Here is a 26,822-nt window from a genome sequence, read left to right on the forward strand (position 1 = left end):
TCTTTTCTTCTCTCTCTCTTCTTCTTCTTTCTTCTTTCTTTCTTTCTTTCTTTCTTTCTTCTTTCTTTCTTTCTTTCTTTTCTTTCTTTCTTTCTTTCTTTTTTTTCTTTTTCTTTCTTTCCTTCTTTTTATCTTTCTTTCTTTCTTTCTTTCTTTCTTTCTTTCTTTCTTATTCTTTCTTTCTTTCTTTCTTTCTTTCTTTTTATTCTTTCTTTCTTTCTTTTTATTCTTCTTTTCTTTCTTTCTTTCTTTTATTCTTCTTTCTTTCTTTCTTTCTTTTTCTTTCTTTCTTTCTTTTTCTTTCTTTCTTTCTTCTTTCTTTCTTTCTTTCTTTCTTTCTCTTTTCTTTCTTCTTTCTTTTTTTTTCTTTCTTTCTTTCTTTCTTTCTTTCTCTTTCTTTCTTCTTTCTTTCTTTCTTTTCTTTCTTTCTTTCTTTCTTTCTTCTTTCTTTCTTTCTTTCTTTCTTTCTTTCTTTCTCTCTTTCTTTTGTTCTTCTTTCTTCTTTCTTTCTTTTTTTTCTTTCTTTCTTTCTTTCTTTCTTTCTTCTCTCTTTCTTTCTTCTTTCTTTCTTTCTTTCTCTTTTTTCTTTCTTTTTTATTTCTTTTTTTTCTCTCTCTCTTCCTTCTTTCTTTCTTTCTTTCTTTCTTTCTTTCTTTCTTTCTTTCTTCTTTCTTTCTCTCTTTCTTTCTCTCTTCTTTCTTTCTTTCTTTCTTGAATGGAAATTTATTGGCATAACAATGACCAGAAAATACACTTTTGATGAGTGAAATTATATATACATATTTTTTTATATATATGTAGTCACTGATATTTGCTTGCACTTTAACAAAGTCATGAGAATTTAAAAAAATTCACAATGACAAAAAAAATATATACATAATGTACTCAATTAAAAAATGTAATAATATTCATAGCAATAATAAAAGTATAAAAACTAAATAAAAAGTATAAAATGCACTTTCATCTCATAATCTTAACATTTCCCCTTACAAGTCTCTGAATTTATTAAAAAACTCACATGCCCAAGCGGTGTACATTGATGTACTCCAATTGATCTGTTTTTTACATTGCGTTTTGCTCAATCTTTTGTAGCTTTTTATGCCAATAATAATTGAGAGACGACTCAGACCATTTGTACTTTTAAAATTAAACATTAACTTGCCACACAAAACCTTATGGTAATGTGAAGGCAAGAAATGGTGAAAACAGTTTACATTTCATTTACATTACACATTATAGCTGATATAATAATCAAGTCCATTTGGATAAAAGTGCCTGCTTAATGATTAAATGTAATGTACATGTACATTTCAATCTAAAATACTGCTGTCGATTTAAAAAAATCCATGGACATGTTATGCATGAACAACTCATTTATCCCTGAATGGCTGCGCTCCCAATTCCAGTAAAGCAGGGTGATCATATTGGCAGTGGATTTGGAGTGAAATTAAAAATCCCTATTTGCTGGAAGAGATTACTCAGAGACTCAAGGGCAGCGTTTGGAAAGTGCTATGCATGAAAATGTAGCTCGGGAAAACTACAAGATACTTATAATTCAAATAATTTAAGCCACAGTTGTGGTTCAAAAGTACCAGCAGAAAACATATTGGAAAACATATTTGAGCTTGCCATTTCAGAAACCGCTCATATACTGGATTTTTTTTTTGTTTTTTTTTACAGCTTTAGGATTTACAGACTAAATAATCAAAAAGAAAAAAAAGAAAATATCCAGTGAGTGGCTTTTATGTTGAAGAAAATGCCTTGTTGATGCCAGAATCCTGGTATTAAATGTCTGCTTCAAACTGATACTAAGGCAATAGTCACTCAAAAAGCAAAATAGCTCAAAGAATTTACACAGAAGTCTGAAGAAGAGCATCTATGATCGCAGCACATTAAAACACATTAAAACTGGAAGCAGATAAGCTACAGCAATTATAATAATAGAAAGAAAAGCACACTGGTGACCCTCCTGTCTGATAGCAACAACAAACTGGGGCTATAATTCACACAGACTTACAGCTGAAAAAATCTGCAGCAACTGAGTGATGTTAAGCCAATATAGACTGATATCTCTGAGGGATGTTTATAGCAACTTGTTGAATATGCGGTGCAAATAATTAAAACAGTTCTGAAAAGAGGGTCCAAGCTGTACTAGCCTGGTTACATATTCAATTCACCTTTATTTGTATACTGTAGCGCTTATACAATGTAGATTGTGTCAAAGCAGCTTCACATAAAAGGTCATAGTAAATAGGAACAGTGTAGTTCAGTTTTAGTGTTTAAATTCAGTTCAGTTTAGCTCAGTTCAGTGTGGTTTAAAAATCACTACTGAGAGTCCAAACACTGAAGAGCAAATCCAACGATGCGCAGCTCTACAGATCCCGAACCATGCAAGCCAGTGGCGACAGCGGATAAAGGTATAGTTCACCCTAAAATGAAAATGACTTCATCATTTTCCCTCATGTGGTTTTAAGCCTTTATGAGTTTCTTTCTTCTGCTGAACAATTGCTGTTGAAAGATGCTGGTTGCTGGAACCCATCAACTTCCAAATATACTATGCAAGTCAACTTCTCCATCCAAATTCGTATAATATCCGTCCTAAATAGTATTTGAAAATCGAATTAGCATGTCCCAAATAGTATGACAAAATGAGTTTTCTACAGTTACCTAGATGGTCTGCTATTTCTGGAAATTCTAACCCAGGCTCATTCTGAAAACGTACCGATATATACATTTATGGAGAGTGAAATAAAAATACATTCCAGGAGGTACTTTTTTTTTCACGAATCCAACAGAGGCCGCTGCGTATGCTTTTTCAGATCAAAAAAAAAATTATTTCGCAAGTGGCATTCACGCCTGCTATTCCTAGGTAAATCCACAGAGGCTGTTATTGACTGACCAACTGACCGATCAACTGACCCACCCTCTTCCGTCCCTAAATCCAACCAATAGTGTTGTCAGAAGCACCGATTGACCCGCCCACCCACTTCCCTAAACCCAACCGACAGTTTTCAAAAGCAATCCAGAAAAAGAAAAGCCCTCGCCTGATTTTTACCACGTTTTCAGATTTTACCACATTCTTACTCTGTTATTTACATGTTTATTTTATTTTTTGGCTTCTGTTTTTGTCCCCGTTGTCGTGGTCAACTCCTCTCTGCATCTCAAGCCTGCCGACTTACATGGCGAGCTACTGGACAAACTGGTAACAGCAGGAAAAATATACGTATGGAGGTAAGCAGTCAGCTAGTAAGCGCAAAAAGGACCCCGCATACCACCCCGCAGCGTTTGTTTTAAAGAGGAAATGCAGCCATACGTATTTCTGGCTACATAATTCACGATCTCCAGAAATGTATATAGGGGGACGTTTTCAGAATGAGCCTATGTTGAGAAATTCGAAGTGCAGATCTGTGCTCAATATATCTGATAATGTTGCCCACAATACATTGTGTGTTGGATGTGAATTTGATTACAACTCAGTATATAAAGTGTTAACTAACTACATAAAGTGCGTAAAGTGTTAACAAACATGGCAGACACGTGAGATCGAGCATTAATGGGAGATTCTTTGGAAAAGATCTTTGAATGACTGGAAAATATTTCAATCACGTTATATCAAGTGTGCAACAACAATGTGAATTTTTGAACGCATAATTCTGACAAGCCTTTGAAGAGATTTCACAGCATAAAACACTTGTGAATGCCAGATCAACCTGCTGATGCTTCTTCAATTTGGTAGAAGATTAAATATGAAATAAGTGCAGATGATGTGTTAAGATGATCGCAGGGCTTGTAACCAATCAACATAACGGTCTGTTAATAAGGAAGTATAGTATGTCATAAAACTTGACTATTCTTGTTACACAAAAAAGTGCACTATTTCTTCACTAAGCAATGGGTTCAATAACATAACGTAACTTAACGTAGGTTTTAATCAAGTGAATAGTTAGTAAATGATGACTTTAATAAAAAAGGTGGCGACTGGATTGATGGATGGACAAGGCAGACAGACCAAACATCTGAAATGTTTCCAGCCTCATTTCAACACAACTGCCAGTCCCAGTTAATATTAGATTGCCTTAACTACTATGTACTTGCATCAGAAAATAAATACAATGTACTAACTGTGTTCATAATGTTTGGCAGAACACTTCTGGTGCTCTTAAGGTGGGTTACGAGTATGGTTAGGGACAGGTTTGGTGTTATGAGTAGGTTTAAGGGTGGGTTAAGGCAGTAATTCTCAAACTGGGGGTTGCGACCCTGCGGGCGTTGCAGAATAATTTCAAGGGGCCGCGAGAGTTATGTAAAAATTGTGTAATTTTCAGTGATTAAAATAGATATTTTTAAGTATTACAAGTGAAAGCTACAAACAAATAATTTATGATTTTTTTACTGTGCAGCGACTAACTCGATAGTTATTACTACAGCACGCATCTGGATGTGAAAACCACAACTGCAGAGATGGATAAATTTGTAAATCGCAAATCTAAAAATGCTGAGGAAACTGTGGACAGTTTGCCCGAGTCATTGGAACCGTTTACTTTGACTAAGCATAAGAGCAAGACCCCATCAGACCAAAGTAGGACACTTCAGAAATAACAGGACGAATTCATAAAGTATGGATTCACTTGCTCTAATGTCAACAGTACCCATTTAAAGGTAAGCCAAAAGTAATTGAATGTATAAATATAGTTAAAATACTGTGAACGGCTTAAAATAAGTTTTTTTTATTGTTTGTGTTTGCTTTGGTACTGGGGGGGGGGTCGCAAGTTCTTGACGATCTTACATTGGGGGTCGCTGGCTTAAAAGTTTAAGAACCACTGGGTTAACGTGTAAGGGATTGTCAACCATGTAATTACAAATGTAATTACATCAATGAATTCCAGAAGTTATTGTTGCATGAATGTACTCAATCAATCATAAGTACAATGTAAACACATGTATTTACACAACAAGTACAATGTAACAAATGTTTAATTTCAGTGAAAGTACATATTAGTTAAGGCCACCTGATATAAAGCTGTCTATCCTCCTAAGATGGGACAGTAGTAATGCCCTCGGGCTGATTAATCATGTCTGATTTACAGCAGATCACCAGTCTTGCTGATTCCTGCAGTCCCGGACATTTTAGGGCATAATATTATCTTTCTGCCTGAGTTCTCCTCTGAAAGCATTCAGGATGGGGCAGATCTGTATCTGTCCGCATCCCGCCCAGGGCATGGGGTGCAGAATCCCTCCTGGCACAAGAGTTTGCTGGGATGAGTCCAGTTTACATGGCGGCTTCACTCAGAACCATTCTAACTTAGCCAGGCAAATATTTTTCCAGGCTTGTGAGCAGAGGGGCATTAAAACTATTCAGAGCCCAGCGTTTGAGACTCTATGATCTAAAAGAGAGTGAAGGGTGATTAAATAGGTTTTTGTTTGAATGAGCCAGAGGGGAAGAGGGCAGCAAAAAACACTTTACCTCATAACTGGAGATAGATCAGCGCGCTGACAAGGTTTTCGGGATGGGGCATAAATACAGGGCCACCGCAGAACCTGCAGCAGATCCGCTGTCAGCTCTAGACTGAGATACAATGGAAATTTCTATCCAGCATCCCTGGTATCGCCGGCCCTTTTTCCCAGGCTTCTTCCCTTATCGAATTTTGACCAGTATTTTGGAGAGCACCTATCTGACAGTGACCCTTTTTCACCTTCTACACCATGTTTTACTATCGTCCTCATTTGTGGCGTTTTCCAAGCTGGTGGGACAGTGGCATATCGGAGGTAAAAACGTACAAATTCATTATTATTATTATTTTTTTTTTAATAAAGAACAATAGATTATTTATAAGATGCTACTGTTAATTCATGGTAGTTAATAATACAGTTGATTTATTAAATTTATTCTGTTTATGCATGTACTCATAATCCTACAGTGGCATTCATGTTGGTAGTCATTTGTCAAATAAAAAAATATTATTGAGATAAATTAACTATAAATATTAAGTATTTTCTATTATCAGAATATTTAACAATTTAATACATCCTCATGGTTTTAAAGCTAATTTTTCAGCTTCATTACTCTGCACTCTCAGAAAAAAAAGCTACACGGTGGTACAAATAATGTTAATTGAGGATCAGTTTTGTATTTTAGTAAAAGTTGTACCTTATATGGTACAGAAAAGACCTGTTATGATACTGTTCTGTACCTTTTATGGTACAATTGAAATGAAGGTGCACAATTGTTCTCATATGAAAGGTTGAACAACTCCTTCTTTATTACAATACCTATGAAAATAAATATTAGTGGAAAGGCAAAGTGATGTTATGAATAATTTCCATATTAAAACAAGAATCATCATTTAAAAGTATATGTTTAAAGAAACTCATAAACATTGATTATTAAGTTCTATAATACAATAATACAAAACAACTGGTAAAACAAAACTATAGGTATTGTAAACTAAACATTTAAGGCATTTTAATTAAATGTTTGGTAAGCATTTTTGACACTGTTAAGGTACAAAGTGTCCTGCCACTGTGGTCGTACCTTCATTGATCAGATTTGTAACTTTGATGAAGGTACAATATCTTTTAAAAACCAAAGGTACATTTAGGTTTCCCATGGTACAAATCATGTCCTTAAAGTTACAAACTGCAATAGTACAAATTGGTTTCTTTGTCTTAAGGTACAATTCTGTCCCATAAAAAGGTACTGCCTCAGTGACAAGGGTTTGTACCTTCTTTGGTACAACATTGTACCATTTTTTCTGAGAGTGTATTTTTGTCTGTCAGATAATCTTTCAGAAATCATTCTAATATAATGATTTGGTGCTTAGTAAACATTTTTTTTATTTTATACTGTTTTATCAGTTAGATTTTTCCTGAATGCTGTAAGTTATTAACTCATTAATTTGTGTGCGTTCATTATTGTTAAATTGAACTCATTCATCATAATTAGTACTAGAAGCAGCCTTCTTTCACCATTCAGTTTAAAACAATTTCTCACACACAGATGAGACAGGATAGAGATCGCTTTGTTATCAACCTGGATGTGAAGCACTTCTCTCCAGATGAACTGACTGTCAAGGTCAATGAGGATTTTATTGAAATTCATGGAAAACATGATGAACGGCAGGTAACGGCAAACTTTTAAAATCACCTTCATTTTGCATCATGATTAACAATATATTGAAACATTGAAGCAAGGTTTAAAGCATATATTCAATACTGGGGAGACAATAACCCCTTTCACACAGTGATACCAGTAAATATACAGAAAATCGGCATTAAAATACCATTCACTAATGATCTCTTTGATGACTGATGATTCACTCTTGATCTCTTTCCTGAAAATTGCTGGTAACTTTCCAGAAAAGTCTTTATGTGTGCAAAGGGCTGATGACATCTCTTCTTATAAGGAGTTCAGATAACCTGTCAATCGCATGAGATCAATAGCAAACCACCAAGCAAACCATCCAATCAGTTCCCAATAGACAAAATCATTCAGCACCAAAACTCTGGAATGAGCTTCCACCCCACAATAGAGACGCTCCAACTTTATCTGTTTTTAAAAAGCTTCTGAAACTGCATCTTTGTTCTTTAGCATTTGAACCTTGTTAACATTGGGGGGTTTGTCATGTTTGGATTGTTATATATGTGATGTAGGACTTATTTTGATTAATATTGATTGTGTTCAGCACTTCGGGTAATGTTGTGTTGTAAAAATGTGCTATTTAAATAAACTAACTAACCTTTTTCTCATTCAAAAAGCCATTTCACTCCAAGACTTACAATTAATGCTGATTTTAAGAAAGAAAAATCAGCTCATTTTGAACTGACATATACCTCATTCTGAAGAATCTGCATCTGTCTGTTCCAGGATGATCACGGCATAGTGGCGAGGGAGTTTTACAGGAAGTACAAGATCCCGGCTGGTGTAGATCCAGGGGCCATCACCTCCTCTCTGTCCTCTGACGGCGTGTTGACCATCAACACACTTCGCCATCAGCTGGACATCCCTGAACGCAACATCTCCATCACCTGTGGAGAGAAAGCACCAGTGCAGAAGTGAACCTGTCCGTAGCTGTACCTCTGCCTCTCGTCTCCAAACAAACCCCGCACCTCTGTATTACAACACAATATCACAAGCTTTAATGCAGCGCAGCAGAACCAAACAAAGCAGAAATATACCTGTCCATAGGGAACAACACACCATCAGGCAGTTGGTCAGTGATTTAGATCAGTAAATGCAGGTTGTTATGAAAGTTGGGTTTGGTTTGTTATATTTATGGCCTACAGTTGGACGTTGTATGTAATTATGTGGTTGACTTGGAAGATGATTGTAACTTGGGCTTTGAGAGGAAGCTGTACTGGAATGGGATGTTGTGCAGCACTGGCATGTGTATCTGAATTGAATAAATCCCCATGTCAAAATGCTGATAATGAGTTCATTTGTTATTTCTTAAAATACAGTGTGCATCTGAATGAAAGGTACTGTATGCTGCATTCATTTGTCTATTTGATTTTTGAGTCTATACAAACAGAATAAAGACACATTTACACAAAGGATGTTAGCTATGACAATTATGTGTGTATATATACTGTATATATATACTGTATATATATACTGTATATATATATATATATATATATATATATATATATATATATATATATATATATATATATATATATATATATATATATATATATATATATATATGAGTACACCCCTCATAGATCATCAATATTTTTATTGGATGCTTTATAATAATATATATGTGCCAAATAAGGTTTCAGTACCAAAGCCAAAACTGGAACTACTCTAGCAAAAAAAAAAAAAAAACAAGATTACAGTCCAAAAGTTAGTACACCCAAATTACAATGGACAAATGTTGGGTAAAAATATTAAATCTAATTTTAATAAACAGGTAAAAATCAAGAGAAACATAAAAAACTTTTTAAAAATACTTTTTTGTATTTTTTTTTGCACTCCTATGTTATGGTTAACTCCTATTTTAACGATATACCAGTTTATAAAATATTTTATTTGAATCTACCTAAAAATTGCTATATTAATTGAGAAATGGATTAAAAAAAATATTTTCAAAGGGGGTGTACTCATTTAGCTGAGCACTATATGGCACAATATATATATATATATATATATATACTATATATATATAATAATATATTATATATATATATAACATATCCATATAATTATAAAGATAATGACACAGTGGAACAATAAGGTACCTTCTTTTTTTTTTTTTTGATGATGATGATGAATAATTATAATATTTAAAATAATCAGAATCCATGTTGCTTCAACAATCTTAAGCATTTTTTATAAAGATGCACATTAAATGATGCTAATATATATATATATATTATATCTATATATATATATATATATATATATATATATATATATATAGATATATATATATATATATATATATAATTGTGTGTGTGTGTGTGTGTGCGCGTGTGTGTGTTGTGTGTGTGTGTGTGTGTGTGTGTGTGTGTGTATTGTGTTGTGTGTGTGTGTGTGTGTGTGCGTGTGTGTGTGTGTGTGTGTGTGTGTGTGTGTGTGTGTGTCGGATAATATTTTTTCTTCTGGAGAAAGTCTTATTTGTTTTATTTCGACTAGAATAAAAGCAGTTAATAAATTTTTTTATGAACCATTTCAAGGTCAAAATTATTAGCCCCTTTAAGCTTATTTTTTTTCGATAGTCTACAGAACAAACCATCATTATACAATAACTTGCCTAATTACCCTAACCTGCCTAGTTAACCGAATTAACCAAGTTATGCCTTTAAATGTCACTTTAAGCTGTATAAAAGCAAGTAGGTATCGCTGCAGCCCGGAGACCTCCAAGTAGGAGGGATTACATCGCAAGTAGGTTGGGTGACCTACAAGTGGGAGGGACTTAAAGCACAAGTAGGTTGGGTTTAACCGGTGTAGGTGGAGTAGACATTAATAAAACACATCAGGTTACTGTGAGGTTGGGTTTAGGTGTAGACGTTAATAAAACACAACAGGTTCTGTGAGGTTGGGTTTAGGGTAGGGTTTAGACATTCATAAAGCACAATATTGGACTCTAAATACGACTAAATAAATAAAAATAAATAAAATCTCCAAGTTTGCACAGCCCACTTGGAGCTCAAGTCCCACTCACTTGGAACTGGCTCCGACCTCCGTTTATACCCTTCTCTATAGAAGTGTCATGATAAATATCTAGTTAAATATTATTTACTGTCATCATGGCAAAGATAGAAGAAATCAGTTATTAGAATGCTATGGCGCAGTAGTACGTCAGGGCGTCCCGAGTTCAAATCCCGGGTCAAGGACATTTCCCTACAATTTTCCTGAACTCATTTAATGCCAGTATGTGAACAGCCTGTGATAACCTGTGATAACCTGTGATAACATAACATAACATAACATAACATAACATAACATAACATAACATAACATAACATAACATAACATAACATAACATAACATAACATAACAAATATTGACATTTCATGACATTTCATATGTGTTTTATTTTATTGTAAATTTAAAACTATGCAAAATGTTTACATCTTTACTGGGAAGACATATAAGTTTTTGAACTAGATTTTAAAATATATTTGCAAAAAGGCACTTCTGTCATTTTAGCGAATAAATAATTTAAATAATTTTAATAAATAATTATTTAATTTATAAGAGTAAATGTGACTGACCCTTCTATTTATTTATTTATCACTGAAAAAATAATCAAAAATAATTTTTAAGTTAAGTGGTTGTAAACAATTTAGTTGGGCTAATTTGTTTGTTTACATTTAACACATAAAAATTGTTTTGCAACAATAGCAGACAGCATTTATTTTGATAAATTTGATAAATAAATTTTTTTGAATTTGTTTTATTGAATGCTTGAAAAAACATTAACAACCAATGTCATCAATCAAACAACAACAATCCAGTCATTTAGTTCAAGACAAGTGCCGTGTCCTTCATCCAAGTCCTTGTTAGTATTGCTTTTTAAGTTTGTTGATCCCTCAATAGACTAAAAATACATTTTCATTTCAATTTTAAATTTAGGAAAATGAGGTTTACACTTGCAATACTTGCTTTTGTGAATATGAAATTAGGCCAACAAAAAAATTAAGGTTTATGAAATAAGTATTACTTTCCTTTTCACATTCATGGAAACCTTCATCTAATCTTTATAAAATCAAGAATATCACAGGGGCGTAACGGTGGCGCCGTGGGGTTAGCATGATCACCTCACAGCAAGAAGGTCCCTGGTTCGAGCCCCAGCTGGGTCAGTTGGCATTTCTGTGTGGAGTTTGCATGTTCTCCCGGTGTTCGTGTGGTTTCCTCCGGGTGCTCCAGTTTCCCCCACAAGTCCAAAGACATGTGGTATAGGTGAAATGGGTAAGCTAAATTGGCCTTATGTGTGTGTGAAAGAGTGTATGGGTGTTTCCCAGTGTTGGACTGCAGCTAGAAGGGCATCCGCTACGTAAAACATATGCTGGATAAGTTGGCGGTTCATTCCGCTGTGTCGAACCCTGATTAATAACCCTACTGAAAAAACAGCCTAAACCAGCCTAGGCTGGTTGGCTGGTTTTAGCTGGTCGACCAGCCTGGTTTTAGAGGGGTTTCGGCCACTTCTAGGCTGGTTTCCAGCCATTTCCAGCCTGGTCTTAGCTGGTCAGGCTGGGAGATGACCAGCTAAAACCAGCTTGACCAGCCTAGCCAAGCTGGAAGCCCAGCCAAACCAGCTATGTCCAGCTTAAACCAAGCTGGTCAAGCTAGTTTTAGCTGGTAATTTTCCAGCCTGACCAGCTAAGACCAGGCTGGAAATGGCTGGAAACCAGCCTGGAAGTGGCCAAAACACCTCTAAAACCAGGCTGGTCGACCAGCTAAAACCAGCCAACCAGCTTAGGCTGGTTTAAGCTGTTTTTTTTTCAGTAGGGAAAGTCGAAAAGAGAATGAATGAATGAAGAATATCACACCAAAATGTCATTGAATGAGGGCAATTCCAAAATAAATGAACAGAAGTTTCAGCATTTACTAAGCAAAAGTTGGTGTTAATTTCATTCTTAAGCCTTTTAAGATTACACTTGTCTGGATAGCATCTATGAACCAGACTGACCCTTCTGTTTCCTTTTATCATATCATGGTCTTTTACTGTACGGATATCAGGTAATACAGTCCGCATGCGCAGTGTGATTTCTCCACCGTTAGATGTCGCCGTCTCTCCTGCTTCAGCTCATCTGCTTCTGACACGGAGCAACTTTTTCCGGTTGGACTCTGGAGACGTGGCTCTGTTTCTTCAATATTACGAGTCAAGCTATATGCTACTGTTAAAACAGAGCGGAAGTCACCATTCTGACATTTTCGGTTTTGAACCATCTGGACTGTGTCCGTGACCGTGTCCACTGACGGGTCCTCGGTGAAAGGGAACAGAAATGGTAAGTGTTTGTTTTGTGTGTTTAGCAGGATGAAGCTAGCAGCTAGCATTGTAGCTAATCACTCAAACAGTCGAAAACTGTCTTCATGTCTGTGTCACTTACTAAAGATTGTCTGTTTCATCTGTTTGCGTTTTAAAAATGTCACAGAAGTAGGAAAAATTGTTACTGGCTAGATTTTGATATCTGATACTGTTAGCAGCTAAAGGTTAGCCAGCTAATTAGATTGTCATCAGGATTAATTATAGTTAAAGTAATTAATGAACGTATATGGCTGTCACTTTCGATATGACTAAATATTAATATAATAAGCTGCATCTATTTTTTGCAATGTTATTTCATATTTTCCATATTGCAAGTTTTTGCAGATTACAGGTTGTAGCTAGCTGACTTTGACAATTCAAATGCTGACCTGTGGCTCTTATAAAATTCTTCACTTTTCACTTTTTACTTAATAATTTTAATAAGGTAAGTAATATAATAGTGTAATATTATAATAGAATGCTTTATTAAAATGTAAATATTAATTTAATAATAATTTCCATTCATCTTCTACACCACTCTTGATAGCTTTATCTTTACCAAATATTTGCTTGGTCCACATGCATTTTGAAGCTATTTGGAAAAAAATATTACAGTGTAACAATTAATAAATAATGTTTAATGATGTTTATTAACATAAAAAAAAAACTATTAATGTCCCAGCAGGCACAGGACGTCAACATGAGGTCAGATTGATATTGTACCCCAACTTTGTGGGTCGTTGCATTCTGTTGGAAATGAAAATCAAGTTGACGTTAGAATGTCCCAATGTCCAAATCTGACCTAAAATCAACCAACTATCAACTTCTAGTGATATTACAGCTTGACGTTGTGTGGACGTTACCACTTTGACATCTATCAGACGTTGGATTTTGGTTGGCATACCTGACAAATAAATGTCAGTATTTGACGTCAATATGACGTTCATTTAAGATGTTGGCTCGATGTTGGATTTTGGTCACTTTCCAACACAATCTAAAATCAACCAAATATCCACATCTAATGATGTTACTGCTTGATGTTGTGTGGACGTTACCATTTTGACGTCTATCAGACATTGGATTTTGGTTTCCATACCTGACGAATAAATGTCAGTATTTGACGTCAATATGATGTTCATTTAAGATGTTGGCTCGATGTTGGATTTTGGTCACTTTCCAACACAATCTAAAATCAACCAAATATCCACATCTAATGATGTTACTGCTTGATGTTGTGTGGACGTTACCACTTTGACGTCTATCAGACATTGGATTTTGGTTGCTACACCTGACAAATAAATGTCAGTATTTGACATCAATATGACGTTGATTTAAGATGTTGGCTCGACGTTGGATTTTGGTCACTTTTCAACACAACCTAAAGTCAACCAAATATCACCGTCTAATGATGTTACTGCTTGACGTTGTGTGGACGTTACCACTTTGACGTCTATCAGACATTGGATTTTGGTTGCCATACCTGACGAATAAATGTCAGTATTTGACATTAATATGATGTTGATTTAAGATGTTGGCTCAACGTTAGATTTTTCACTTTTCAACACAACCTAAAATCATTTAAATATCAGCATTATTTAATGTCATTATTGGATGTCAAAATAACGTTGTCCTTAGACACTGGCTAGACATTGAATTTTGGTCACCTGACGTCACGACCTAAATCTAACCTAATTGTGACATCTTATGATTGTGCGTGTCTGCTGGGGTGTATTGTATTATGTTGATCCTTACAGACTTAAAAAAAAAAAACCTTTATGTAATGAAACATTGGATTATTTACATGTTTAATTATTTATAATGATTTATGCAAATTTAAGTTACAAATGTGTTTTTGTCTTTGACACATCTTACAGTAAAACATAGATTTTTGCATATTTCTCTCTTAAATCTTTATTTTTTATTTGCTGTTACAGTAAAATATTATTATATACATTGTATTTCAGTTTTAGTAATTTTAATATTAAGCTTTTTTTTTTGGTATTTCTGTTAGTGATTACTTAAGCCTAAATTTTATATTATGTCAGTAACTTGCTTATGTTTTGCTATAGATTGGACCTATTATGTAATTTTGTTTTGCATGGAGTTTGAACATAAATGTGTTACAACAACAACAACAACAATAACACAGTGTTTCAAAACTTGCAATTTGAATTTTCTATTTGCTTTAATTTCAGTACAAATATATAATTTAAATGTGATTTCTTTATCAGCTGTTTATCTGAAATTAGTGTTTGTGACATAACCTTGATTATGTCAATGTTTATGCTCAATAAGACACAAAAGTAACCTAATAATCACGTTAAATGGACTGTCTGACAGCTGTTTTTCTATAAAGCCTTGTTGTTTTGGATTTTCAATATCAGTGACATGTTTGCAGGTGCTCTTGGCAGCAGCGGTGTGTACTAAGGCGGGGAAAGCCATAGTGTCACGCCAGTTTGTAGAGATGACGCGAACCCGCGTTGAGGGCCTTCTAGCTGCCTTTCCCAAACTGATGAATACAGGCAAGCAGCACACTTTTGTGGAAACTGACAGTGTGCGCTATGTCTACCAGCCTCTGGAGAAACTCTACATGGTTCTGATCACTACAAAAAACAGCAACATCCTGGAGGACTTGGAGACGCTAAGGCTTTTCTCCAGAGTGGTAAAGCTTTCTTTTTCATTCCTTCTATTTTTAAACTTTTTGGATGTTTCTTGAATAAGTGTTTGGGTTTAGATTTTGATGTATATTGAATTAATTTTTAATTAATTAATTATTAATTATAAAATTAATTAATTATAAATTTTGATGTATATTGAATTAATTATATTGAATAAGTGATTGTATTTTCTTTTTCAGATCCCTGAATATTGCCGAGTGTTGGAGGAAAGTGAGATCTCGGAGCACTGTTTTGATCTCATATTTGCATTTGATGAGATCGTAGCCCTCGGCTACCGGGAAAATGTCAATCTGGCCCAGATTCGCACTTTTACAGAAATGGACTCGCATGAAGAAAAAGTCTTCAGAGCTGTCAGAGAGGTCCGATATTATCTGAAATATGATATAACATCAAAGCAAAATCATTCTCTGCTTTAAATATCAGTGGAGCCGAATGTAATTTTCTAGTTTTTTTCTCAATTTTCCATTAACAGACCCAAGAAAGAGAGGCAAAGGCTGAAATGAAACGCAAAGCCAAAGAGCTGCAGCGAGCAAGACAAGACGCGGAACGTGCTGGAAAGAAATCACCAGGATTTGGAGGTTTTGGAAGTTCAGGAATGAGCAGCATCACGTCAGCCACCATCATCACAGATACAATAGAGCCGGAGAAACCCAAAGTGGCTCCTGCTCCAGTCAGGTATGAGCATTTAAACTTGATCACATCTAAATACAGAATCGTGCAAAAATTAATCGGTCCCTCTCTGAATTCCTGTAGGCCGAGTGGATCCAGTAAAGCACTGAAGCTGGGTGCCAAAGGGAAAGAGGTGGATTTCTTTGTGGACAAGCTGAAGTCAGAAGGAGAAAATATTGTCACGACCAGTGCAGGAAGAAAAGCGTCAGAGGCGTCTAAAGTCCTTCAGCCTCCAGTGAATATGGAAAGGTATTCCTTACTGATTTCCACACTCTCCATAATATGTTATATTCACCACTAATGTGGGGTTGTAATGAAAACAGATTTTTTTTTCCACATTTAGTGAATCAGATTTTACTGTAAATCCATCTATAATGTAAAATAATAATACAGATATTATTCGTTTTTTTTATGTATTTATTTTAAATCAGCTGTTTTTTTTTTACTTCGTTTATTAAAGTATCCTGGAAAAAAAATTGACACCAAATTGTAGATTGTATTTTCATACCATAATGGCAATATTTTAGGCTTATGGTAGTTTGTAAATTCTGTTTTCCAGTGTACATCTGAGGGTGGAGGAGAAGATCTCTCTCACCTGTGGTCGGGATGGTGGACTTCAAAACATGGAGGTTCTGGGCATGATCACTCTGAAAGTGGCAGATGAAAAAAATGGCCGCATCATCATAGTCGTCAACAACAATGACAAAAAAGGAGCCCAATTACAGGTGCGTGTGAGGCACAACATTAATTGTTATAATTTTGCCATTTATTTTTAAGGCCAAGATGTTTATAATTAGCAATTAAAAGGCATAGGACTCTGCAGCCCGTTAGTTTAAAAATGTTGTTTGTTTAGGGTTAATTATGCAGTAAGATATGCAGTTGAATTCAAAATTATTCGCCCTCTTGTAAATTTATTATTATTTTGTTAATATTTTCCAAATTATGTTAAACAAAGCAAGGAATTTTTCGCAGTATTTCGTATAATATTTTTTCTTCTGGAGAAGTCTTATTTGTTTTATTTTGGCTAGAATAAAAGCAGGTTTAAATATTTTAAAACCTATTTTTAGCCCCCTTAAGCTATATATTTTTTGATTGCCTGCCGAAGAAACTACTGTTATACAATTACTTGCCTAATTAAGCCTTTGAATTGCAAATTGATGGGAAAAGGGTCGCTAATAATTTAGGAGGGCCAATAATTCTGACTAACTGCATATATACAGTTATTTTCCTCCCTGTAAATAAGAAAAGGGAATTAAAAACAATAGAACAAAAATATGAAACAAACTGCTTTAAGCATCTTCACTGTAAGAAAAAAAACGTTAATTATAGCTACAAAAGTACTTCAGTCAAGAGCAGTGAGTGATTTTCTCCTTTTGTTGTTTGATTAATGATATAAACAGTTGGCAGCAGGAATAATGCGCGCTGTCACTTTAAAAGCAGCACCATTTTGATTTTAGGGTTTCACTTTCACATCTCTTTTGATTCTCAACTCGTTTGTTTATTACATAAATGTGGATTTGTATGAATAATCACTAAACACCATGTTTTGACACAAATTTGCTCGCATTTAACCATTAAAGTACTCACATTAAGATGACTTTAGATGTGTGTGCTCTGCTCGTCTCTGAGGCTGAGTGTATGCACACAACAGCATGCAATCTCCTTCGCACATTTAAAAACATAAATGACTTAAATGTACATTAATGAATGATGCGCATCCCGTGCTGCAAAAGTTACACTACAGTACATGCTTTTAGTCATTTTCATGTAAAACGGAGCTTTGCAGAGCAACACATTTTTACAGCTGGAAAGGGGCCGGTGTGTGATGCAATAATCGTTTTATCTCGATTCCTGTTTTTTCATAATCATTAGAAACTGAATTTTCGATTCATTGCACAGCCCTAGTTTTTTTTCTCATTTATTCTTCAGACTCACCCTCATGTTGATAAAAAGCTCTTCACCAACGAATCTCTGATTGGTCTGAAGAACCAAGAGAAATCCTTCCCTCTCAACAGTGATTTGGGGGTCCTAAAATGGAGGTTACAGAGCACAGATGAATCTCTCATTCCTTTTACCAGTGAGTCATTGTTTTTTCTGCAAAAAGTGTTGATTGATTAAAGTTATTGATGTCTAGGAATTTGCATAAAAACACTTTTAGAAATATTAATCATACATCTATTCTATGTTGTTCTCTCAGTCAACTGTTGGCCATCAGAGAGTGGAAGTGGAAGCGGCTGTGACGTTAACATCGAGTATGAGCTTCAGGACGAAGGGCTTGAACTCAATGATGTTGTCATCACTATTCCTGTGCCGTAAGTGCCTTTTCAGTTTCCAATAAATGGTTTATTTTATTTTGTATTTATATATTCCATCAAACATTTGGCAGTGTTGTATTCTGTGTGCAAAACTTTTCAAAAAGGCAAAGAAAAACGTTCAGGTGTTAGCTCATAGTTGAACTTAAAAACATTAATTTAAAAGAAACCTTCACATTTTTGGAAATGGGCTCGTTTCACAAGTCCCCTAAAGTTTTTTTTTATTATTCAATTTACCGTTCATTTAGCCGACCTCTGGGTTTGGCGGAGCACTTTTATTGTGTTTTTACGAAGAGTAAATCATTGAATCGGAAATAGACTAGCATTGCTCATTTCTCAATCATGGTCCTGTCTTGTACACGTTCGATCTCTCGTGCATCTGTCACACTCTCTCTGCTTTTGCTTCACTTTTGGCTAGTGTTCTTCAGTTTTGTCCAAAAATCATGCACCCTAGTCCTCCAAGGAATAGGAGAAGTTTACATTAAATGCCTCTAACAAGACTACAGCCTGCAAGTCTGAGCTTTCATGGCATGGAAGTAGCCCACCAGTCATCTTCATCGTGTCAAAGGAGTATTCAGTTTAAGTGCTTATGTTTGCTAACTTCAGGATATTTGCACTAGATCAGTATAGTTGCGACTCGTATCACATTGCGCAATCACCTCATGATGCGAAGTGATGATTATTTAAATATTGCTACTTTAGATTATCTTAAATTTAACTGTGCAAATAGAGTGAGACACCACGTATTCAAAATCCGCAAACAGCAGCAGTAGATTTAAATTTTTTTCTTCAGTGGATGCTATAAACTTGACATTTGTGCACTGACTGAGCAGTGAAAGTTACCTCTCCTTCTACATCTGTTTCAGAAATAAATATTTGTTGTTTATTGATTATTTATAATTTTGATATTTTGATAAGTAATCATTCCAGCGAATCATTATCAAAATAATCATAGTTGCAGCCCTACTCTTATTTAACACACCAGAATTAGACCATTAGCATCTCTCTCAATTTGTAAAAAAGAGTTTTGATATTTTTTTTCTATTTAAAGCTTCTTCAAGGAACTTTGCTGCTGTACCTAAGCTGCAGCCTTCATGAAAAGCATCCCACATGAGGGGCCGGAGAGATATGACTTGCATTATAAGTGATGACACAACAGCAATATAAGAGCCCATATGTTGTATTTTTGCTCCTTAAGACACCCACATTGGCTTTTTCTACATTAAAACGTTAATATGTCGTATTTTGAAACTACATAACATCACTGCACTGAGCAATGTGGCTTTTTTACAAACAAATGTTGTATTTCAAAGCACAACAAAATCAGTGCATTGCTCAAGTAGGCTTCTTCTACATTCAGACACATTCATATGTTGTGTTTTGAACTGTGTAACAATTATGGATACAACGATTATAGATTTTGTTTGCACGATTATATAGTCTGAAGAATTATCACGGTTTCACAGATATCACGATACTTATGCATTTATTAATATTTATTATATTATATATTTATTATTTATTACATATTTATTATGCATTTATTCAAAACACTACTAATTTAGAAAGTCACAAGAAAACTGCTTATATTTTAAAGTGTTGTTTATTGCTTCCCGGTAACCAAATACAGCACAAAATAGTAATAAAAAACAAACTCTCTTTTGAGAGTCCATTTCTCTCTTTAGACTTTAGAAAAAAGGTTTTGTTTTAAACATGAGTGATAATTTTACAATGAAAAGAAATGACAGAACGATGAATAAATAAATAAAAATAAGAATAAATAAAACATAGTATTTGTCTAATGTTAATTTAAGCTATATATTAGGTAAGTATTTAAATGAACTGTTATTATCTGCGTTCATACATAATCATTTTAACAATTTGCCATAATTCGTCTAACATATCTTTTGTATGTTACATTGCACTGTTACATTTTGTTTTACATTGCACTGAAAGCCACGCACAACTCTACAGCATGAGATAATTTGTACTGTGTGCGTCTGGAGGTCCGCTTTACAAGCGCACTTCTCTATTGAAAATAATGAACTGGGTCTGTTATGCACGCAATATGTTAACGGCCCACTTCTATAGTTAAGCCAGTGTGTGTGCGTATTAGCCTCGGTATAAACTCGGAACTTTAAACTAGCACACAGTTGGCATAAATTTTAATTGCAGCAGTTTTGTTCCATGCAACAGAAACGCAGCATTGAGAAGCCTCTACGATGAATTAACCGTAATAAATTAAAGCGCGGTTAATATTGAAATTGGCTAATCATTGCATGCCTATTAACGATATCAGTGCATTGTACAAAAGTCCTTCTACAAACATATCCAAATGTTTTCGGCTGCCTGCACCACTCGCTTAATGTCACTTGACTCACTCTGTTATTGAACAGGCGCACTTCACTTTATAACTTTAGCAACACTTTTTCGACTGAACTAAATTTATTGTTGGTGTCTTGGTCACTATTTGCACTATTTGGAGGGCTGTAACAGATTGCCTTGGGGGCCGGGTTCTGTCCGTGGGCCGCCAATTGAATAGCCCTGGCCCAGATCATGGCTAATTTTCCATCGGTCTTACTACATGATGTAACTAATGTAGTAGTCAAGCTTTAAATAGGAAAATTAGCAAAACTTTATTGAAATTTTCTTAGTGAGATGCTAATGGTCTACTTGGATTCAATGATTTTCGCTATGCAAAGCAAAAAGTGCGGTCACAACTGTTACAACTCTAGGCAAGTTGTAAAATCTTGAGTCTGTTTCCATAAAAAAGGACTGTTCTTTTAAATGATAATATATTAAAAAAAAAAACGGTAACACTTTATAATATCTACACACTATGAATCATTTATTAAGCATTAGCATCTAGTGAATTCATTATTTGTTATAAATTAACCTAACATTTAATAAACATTAGTAAGCAGTTTATAACTGCAGATACAAATGCTGTATTCTTGACTTATAACCACATTTATAATGTGCTTAATAATTGTACTTTTTCTGTTTTGTGACCTAATTTAAAATGAGAACTATTTATGCTTTATAAATCCCTTATAAATGGCAATTAAAAGCTCAGAATCAAGTGAACAATAATATTTGCAATCTTAAAATTACTGTAAAGTTTAAACATTGCTGAATAACAGGAGTGTCAAAATACGACATAGAATTGGATAAAACAACAACATCATAATAATTAATATAATAGGATCCAATGTTTAAACTGTACAGTAATTTTATTTTGGATAAGAGTTTAAATATTTATTTTTTATTTGATAGTTTCATTTGTGTATCTTTAAACGAATAGAAATGAATAATGCCGTTTATGTTCTTTTTTCCTGTTTAGATTATAACTGAGCCTTTAATTGTCATTTATAAGGGATTTATAAAGCGTAGATAGTCCTCACTTTAGATTAGGTCACAATACTGGATTAAGTTGACTTAAGGATTTATTAACATAGAAAATTAGCTATTAGTATACGCCTGAATAATAAGAATTATAAATGTTAACTTGAATGGTTTATTAATAATTTATTAACTCATTCTGAACAATCTTAAAAAACCACCAACTATGCTTAAATAACTGGTTTGTAAATAATGCAATACTTAATTTAGTCATGAAAAATAAATCATTAACAAAGTTTGAAAGTACAATCATTAAGCACATTATACAGGTGCTTATAAGTCAAGAATACAGCGGGGGGGGGTTTTCTGCAGTTATAAACTGCTTTCTAACATCTATTAATATAGATTTAATGCTTAACAGATAATGAATTCACTATTTGCTAATGCTTAATAAATGATTCATAGTGTGTAGTTATTATAAAGTGTTACCAACAAAAACTAACAAAATTCTCATCAACAAACTCTGGCTGCTCTGGTGACACAGGTCAGGTGTAGGCGCTCCAGTGGTTGGTGATCTGGATGGACAGTATAACCATGACAGTAGGAAAAACATCCTGGAATGGTCTCTTCCTGTAATCGACGAGAAGAACAAGAGTGGCAGCCTGGAGTTCAGCATAGATGGCAAACCCAACGACTTCTTCCCAATCAACGTCTCTTTTGTCTCCAAACGCAACTTTTGTGACATTCAGGCAAGTTGTGCAGCAAACACGACAACAAAAATGAATCCCAGTGAAAAAGGATATGACTTCACATCTATCTTTTTCCACAGGTTGCAAAGGTGACATATGTAGAAGGAGGCAGCCCAGTCAAATTCTCCTCAGAGACGTCATTTGTTGTGGATAAGTATGAGATTCTGTAACTGTTTCTTGGTGGAAGATCTTTTTAACCAGCGCAGTGGATCAGAGAGCGAGCTGTAAGTTAACGGGAACACTCTCTGGCATGGGCTGCAGTTCTTCTGTGTTTCTGTTTGTCTTGAAGGAAAAAATCATCTACCTTTATAAAAACTGGACCTTTTAGCTGCACAGTACTACAGTACAGTCAGCTACACTTGACAGGAAAGTCAAATACAGCACTGCACCTGAAGATATCATGGGAAGCTCGGTGTCATCCTACAGCAGATGTATTATAAGCCCATAACAACCTTCCTGACCCTGAGTAGAATAAATTGGGATCTGCATTTATCTTGGCAGTTTGGTTTTATTTCTGATAATGAGTTAAAAGAATAAATGGTGGTGTTGTGTAATATGGAAGCAGACCTAATATTGTAGTACCAAATGAATGTGTGGGTGATTAAATCAGTTGTGCTTGTGCAATAAGAACTGACGCTGTGTTAAATATGCAGTCCAAATTCATCCTTCATCTGCTGTTAGTGAATATGAACATAATTGTCTACATCAACAAAAAGCACAAACGCTATTTGCCTTTTAGTACCCCCCCCCCCACACTTTGTTTGTATTCAGTTATATTTATGTAATCATTTGTTTAGATTAACAGAATCTAAACGGGATGATTTTTCATTCTGTTGTTTTGTAAGTAATGTTACACGTAATCTCTTTAAATGTTTCTTGCTTTTTATTCATTGCAGCATTTCTTTGGCTAAACAGGAAAATATATTATCTCTGGCTTCCCAGGTGTTATTAAGAATGGATTTATTATTTTTTTTTTGTATTTCCATAACCTAAAATATGTTTATCAGCGCACACTCAAAAGATGATTGCGAAACGCCAAGGGGAGGCTTACGACATTCCATTCTGCTGTAAGATACTTATGAATACCTTTAATCAATAATAAAATCACATTTAAATTCTGATTTATTTCCTGAGCCTTTCTTGCTTTTATATTACATTTTTTGGAATACAGTAGTTGTATTGTACTGAATGTGGGTCACAGATAAAAGGAATCCTCAACATCAAACGACTAAAATTGTAATAGATTCAGAACTTCAAAATGCACCCAGTGTTTTTTTTTTTTTTTGCCAAATAATAAAGACAGTCATACATTTTTACTAAGTTTTATAGGTGTTATTAACCTATTATTTACTGTAGTTTAGCTTTGTAAAAAACATCAAGAATCTTTTGATGTTATAATAAAAGGCTATTTAAATGCCACAGTACAGCCTCAAGTTACTTACTTTCATTTTTAATCTTTATACTTCATTAAACATGTAATACATTTTAAATTTCACTCACTAGCCACTTTATTATGTCCACCTTCTCGTTAACGCAAATTTCTAATCAGCCAATCACATGGCAGCAACTCAATGCATTTAGGCATGTAGACATGGGCAAGACGATCTGCTGCAGTTCAAACCGAGCATCAGAATGGGGTAGAAAGGTGATTTATGTGACTTTGAATGTGGCATGGTTGTTGGTGCCAGACTGGCTGGTCTGAGTATTTCAGAAACTGCTGATGTACTGGGATTTTCACACACAACCATCTCTAGGGTTACATAGAATGGTCCAAAAAAGAGAAAATATCCAGGGAGCGGCAGTTCTGTGGTGCACAAATGCCTTGTTGATGCCAGAGGTCTGGCCAGACTGGTTCGAGCTGATAGAAAAGCAACAGTAACTCAAATAACCACTCGTTACAACCAAGGTATGCAGAAGAGCATCTCTGAATGCACAATATGTCGAACCTTGAGGCAGATGGGCTACAGCAGCAGAAGACCACACCGGGTGCCACTCCTGTCAGCTAAGAACAGGAAACCGAGGCTACAGTTCGCACAGGCTCACCAAAATTGGACAATAGAAGATTGGAAAAACGTTGCCTGGTCTGAGTCTCAATTTCTGCTACAACGTTTGGATAGTAGGGTCAGAATTTGGTGTCAACAACATGAAAGCATGGATCCATCTTGAGTTGTATCAACAGTTCGTGGTGGTGGTGTGATGGTGTGGAGAATATTTTCTTGGTACACTTTGGGCCCATTGTTACCAGTTAAGCATCATGTCAATGCCACAGCCTACCTGAAAATTGTTGCTGACCTTCTCCATCCCTTACCACAGTGTACCCATCTTCTGATGACTAATTCCAGCAGGATAACGCTACTATGTCATACAGCGCAAATCATCTCAGACTGGTTTCTTGAACATGACAATGAGTTCACTGTACTCAAATGGCCTCCACAGTGACCAGATCTCAATCCAATAAAGCACCTTTGGGATTTGGTGGAACAGGAGATGTGCAGCCGACAAATCTGCTGCAATTGCGTGATGCTATCATGTCAATATAGACCAAAATCTTTGAGGAATATTTCCAGTTCATTGTTGAATCTATGGCACAAAGGATTAAGGCAGTTCTGAAGGCAAAAGGGGGTTCAACCCAGTACTAGTAAGATGTACCTAAAAAGTGGCCGGTGAGTGCATTTCTTTTATACAAGCAGGTCAGAATAAATCTTTTACTTACGTTACACTCACTGACATCATTACTTGACCTTTTTTCTCTTTAATTTGTTTTTTGTTTTTGTGTGTGTGTGTGTGTGTGTGTGTGTGTGTGTGTAGCAGATGTTTCTATTTAATGCTTTTTTTTTTTCTTCCTACATATAAAATCACTGAAGCCGACACCAAAATGGGTCGTCTCACTTTGACCCCAGTGTATTAGTTGCGCTTGTTAGGTCAAGTTTGTTTTAAATCCCCAACCCTACGTATTAAAATCATCCCACATGTTTAAATCATGTGGCCTGCGTTTAACTGTCCAACAACTGTACAGGAATCAGCTAAAACCCTCAGACATGGTCGATTGCTGTCATTGTTTTACTGTAAGTCTGGTGCGTACTGTCATGAGGAATTGAATGGTCAGCCCTGATTTAGTCATGAGTTAATGGACTGGGAGCTTGTTCCGGATTCGTACAGGAATGTGAAGAATCCCAGAGACATGGCAATGGCATTCAGAGTTGATAATGCATTATTTGGTTGAGCAGACAAGATTCCTGCCAATTATTCACTTCCCCAGGCGGTGATGATGGGCAGCTTGTCTCATGTAGTTATGAAGAGTCATATTATTCACATTTGCTATCACTGGCTCTTTGGAATATTCAGTCTGATTAAGGTTTTCTTCTGGCAGATGATGCTGCGTAAGGATGCTAAACTCATGTGTTTTACACAAATATATTTGCTATTTGTTCAAACTACTTGTTTAAACTGAGCTTAAACAACACAATTCTAAAGTTATTTTGAGAATTTTTATGTTTAATTCACTTAAAACTAACAAGTTAACTTAATTCCTTCATGTTGTCCCAACACGTATCGATTGTGTGAAACTCAGCATTTTTTACAGTGGACTTCTGTGGTAGTTTTATGTAACACAAAGCAGTAATTGAGCTCTATTTATTTATTTTTCAAGCAAGTAATCATGCGTTAGGAGAGATGATGTTAGCGGTTTTTAAAAATAAAATGTGTTCTTTTAAGTTGTGCTACATATTCCCATCTGCTTTTTAGAATTTTGGTTTAAGTTGAAGTTTCAATTGAACAATATACAGCAGGGGTCTCAAACTGCCGGCAAGCAGGCCATATGCACCCTCTCCATGGCTTATACGTTATGATGGTGGTGTAAATATGATAATTTTGCTAATATTCAGTTTAAATGGTCTCATTTAATAGATTTTCCTCATTTGCATATTAAGATTTGTATAAAAAAATGTGCATTAGAAACATTTACTTTAACTTGTCAGCCAGCAGTCGAAAGTGAATATATATATATATATATATATATATATATATATATATATATTTATATATATATATTTATATAGTGCTCTTTGTTGTAGTTTTACAAAAAAAATGCTATCTGTTAAACTTTTGGTTAAGCAACAACTTATTGGGACATATTAATTATCATTATTATTATGCCTATTATTAAATTGTAACATTTTCATAGCAATTTAAACTACCCCTTCAATATGTACAACAAGAAGCAAAAAGGAGCAGCTTTGACTGCATTATACTCTAGGGAAGAATGTCTGAGTGCATCAATTACATCATGTTTTCAATTTTCATTGTGCCTGAATGTTAAAGCGGCCCCTCCTATGAATTGTCAGTCACTGATATGGCCCCCCACCAATTTGAGTTTGAGACCCCTGATATACAGATCAGGGGTTCTCAAACTCGGTCCTGGAGAGCCGGTGTCCAGCAGATTTCAGCCCCAACTTGTCTCAACACATCTGCAAGGATGTTTCTAGAAAGTCTGACAAGAGCTTGATTAGCAAGCCCAGGTGTGTCTGATTGGGGTTAAAGCTAAAATCTGCAGGACACCGGCCCTCCGGAATCGAGATTCAGAACTCCTGGTATATA

The 26,822-nt window shown here is 35.0% G+C and overlaps 3 protein-coding genes across 3 annotated transcripts in view; 2 read left to right on the forward strand and 1 right to left on the reverse strand.

Annotated features, from left to right (window-relative positions):
• The window catches only part of dixdc1a (DIX domain containing 1a), a 35,173-nt gene extending 27,245 nt beyond the window's left edge, over positions 1 to 7,928 (reverse strand). The window contains exon 1 of the mRNA XM_056473230.1: positions 7,828 to 7,928. Within this exon, the coding sequence (XP_056329205.1) occupies positions 7,828 to 7,832 (5 nt within the window). The 5' untranslated portion in view covers positions 7,833 to 7,928. The remainder of the gene's footprint in view (positions 1 to 7,827) is intronic.
• Positions 5,574 to 8,344, forward strand: cryaba (crystallin, alpha B, a). The gene is given in 5 exon segments (XM_056473232.1): positions 5,574 to 5,637; positions 5,640 to 5,690; positions 5,693 to 5,763; positions 6,995 to 7,117; positions 7,862 to 8,344. Coding segments are annotated over 5 exon segments (501 nt in total). The 3' UTR covers positions 8,054 to 8,344.
• Positions 8,345 to 12,264: 3,920 nt separating this feature from the next.
• Positions 12,265 to 23,347, forward strand: arcn1b (archain 1b). The gene is made up of 10 exons (XM_056473229.1): positions 12,265 to 12,456; positions 14,875 to 15,138; positions 15,334 to 15,513; positions 15,627 to 15,829; positions 15,908 to 16,072; positions 16,383 to 16,548; positions 17,753 to 17,900; positions 18,021 to 18,135; positions 22,022 to 22,226; positions 22,307 to 23,347. Exons 1-10 carry the CDS (start codon positions 12,454 to 12,456, stop codon positions 22,394 to 22,396), a joined length of 1,539 nt encoding a protein of 512 aa, XP_056329204.1. The 5' UTR covers positions 12,265 to 12,453; the 3' UTR covers positions 22,397 to 23,347.
• Positions 23,348 to 26,822: the final 3,475 nt, after the last annotated feature.

The sequence above is a fragment of the Danio aesculapii genome, chromosome 15, assembly GCF_903798145.1.
Source record: "Danio aesculapii chromosome 15, fDanAes4.1, whole genome shotgun sequence".
Taxonomy (NCBI): Eukaryota; Metazoa; Chordata; class Actinopteri; order Cypriniformes; family Danionidae; genus Danio; species Danio aesculapii.

Bases quoted from the DNA above. Each gene is read 5' to 3' on its own strand.
- arcn1b (XM_056473229.1), top strand. The intron at 18,136-22,021 runs GTAAGTGCCTTT...CTGGTGACACAG, and splicing joins GTCATCACTATTCCTGTGCC to GTCAGGTGTAGGCGCTCCAG. The intron at 22,227-22,306 runs GCAAGTTGTGCA...CTTTTTCCACAG, and splicing joins GCAACTTTTGTGACATTCAG to GTTGCAAAGGTGACATATGT.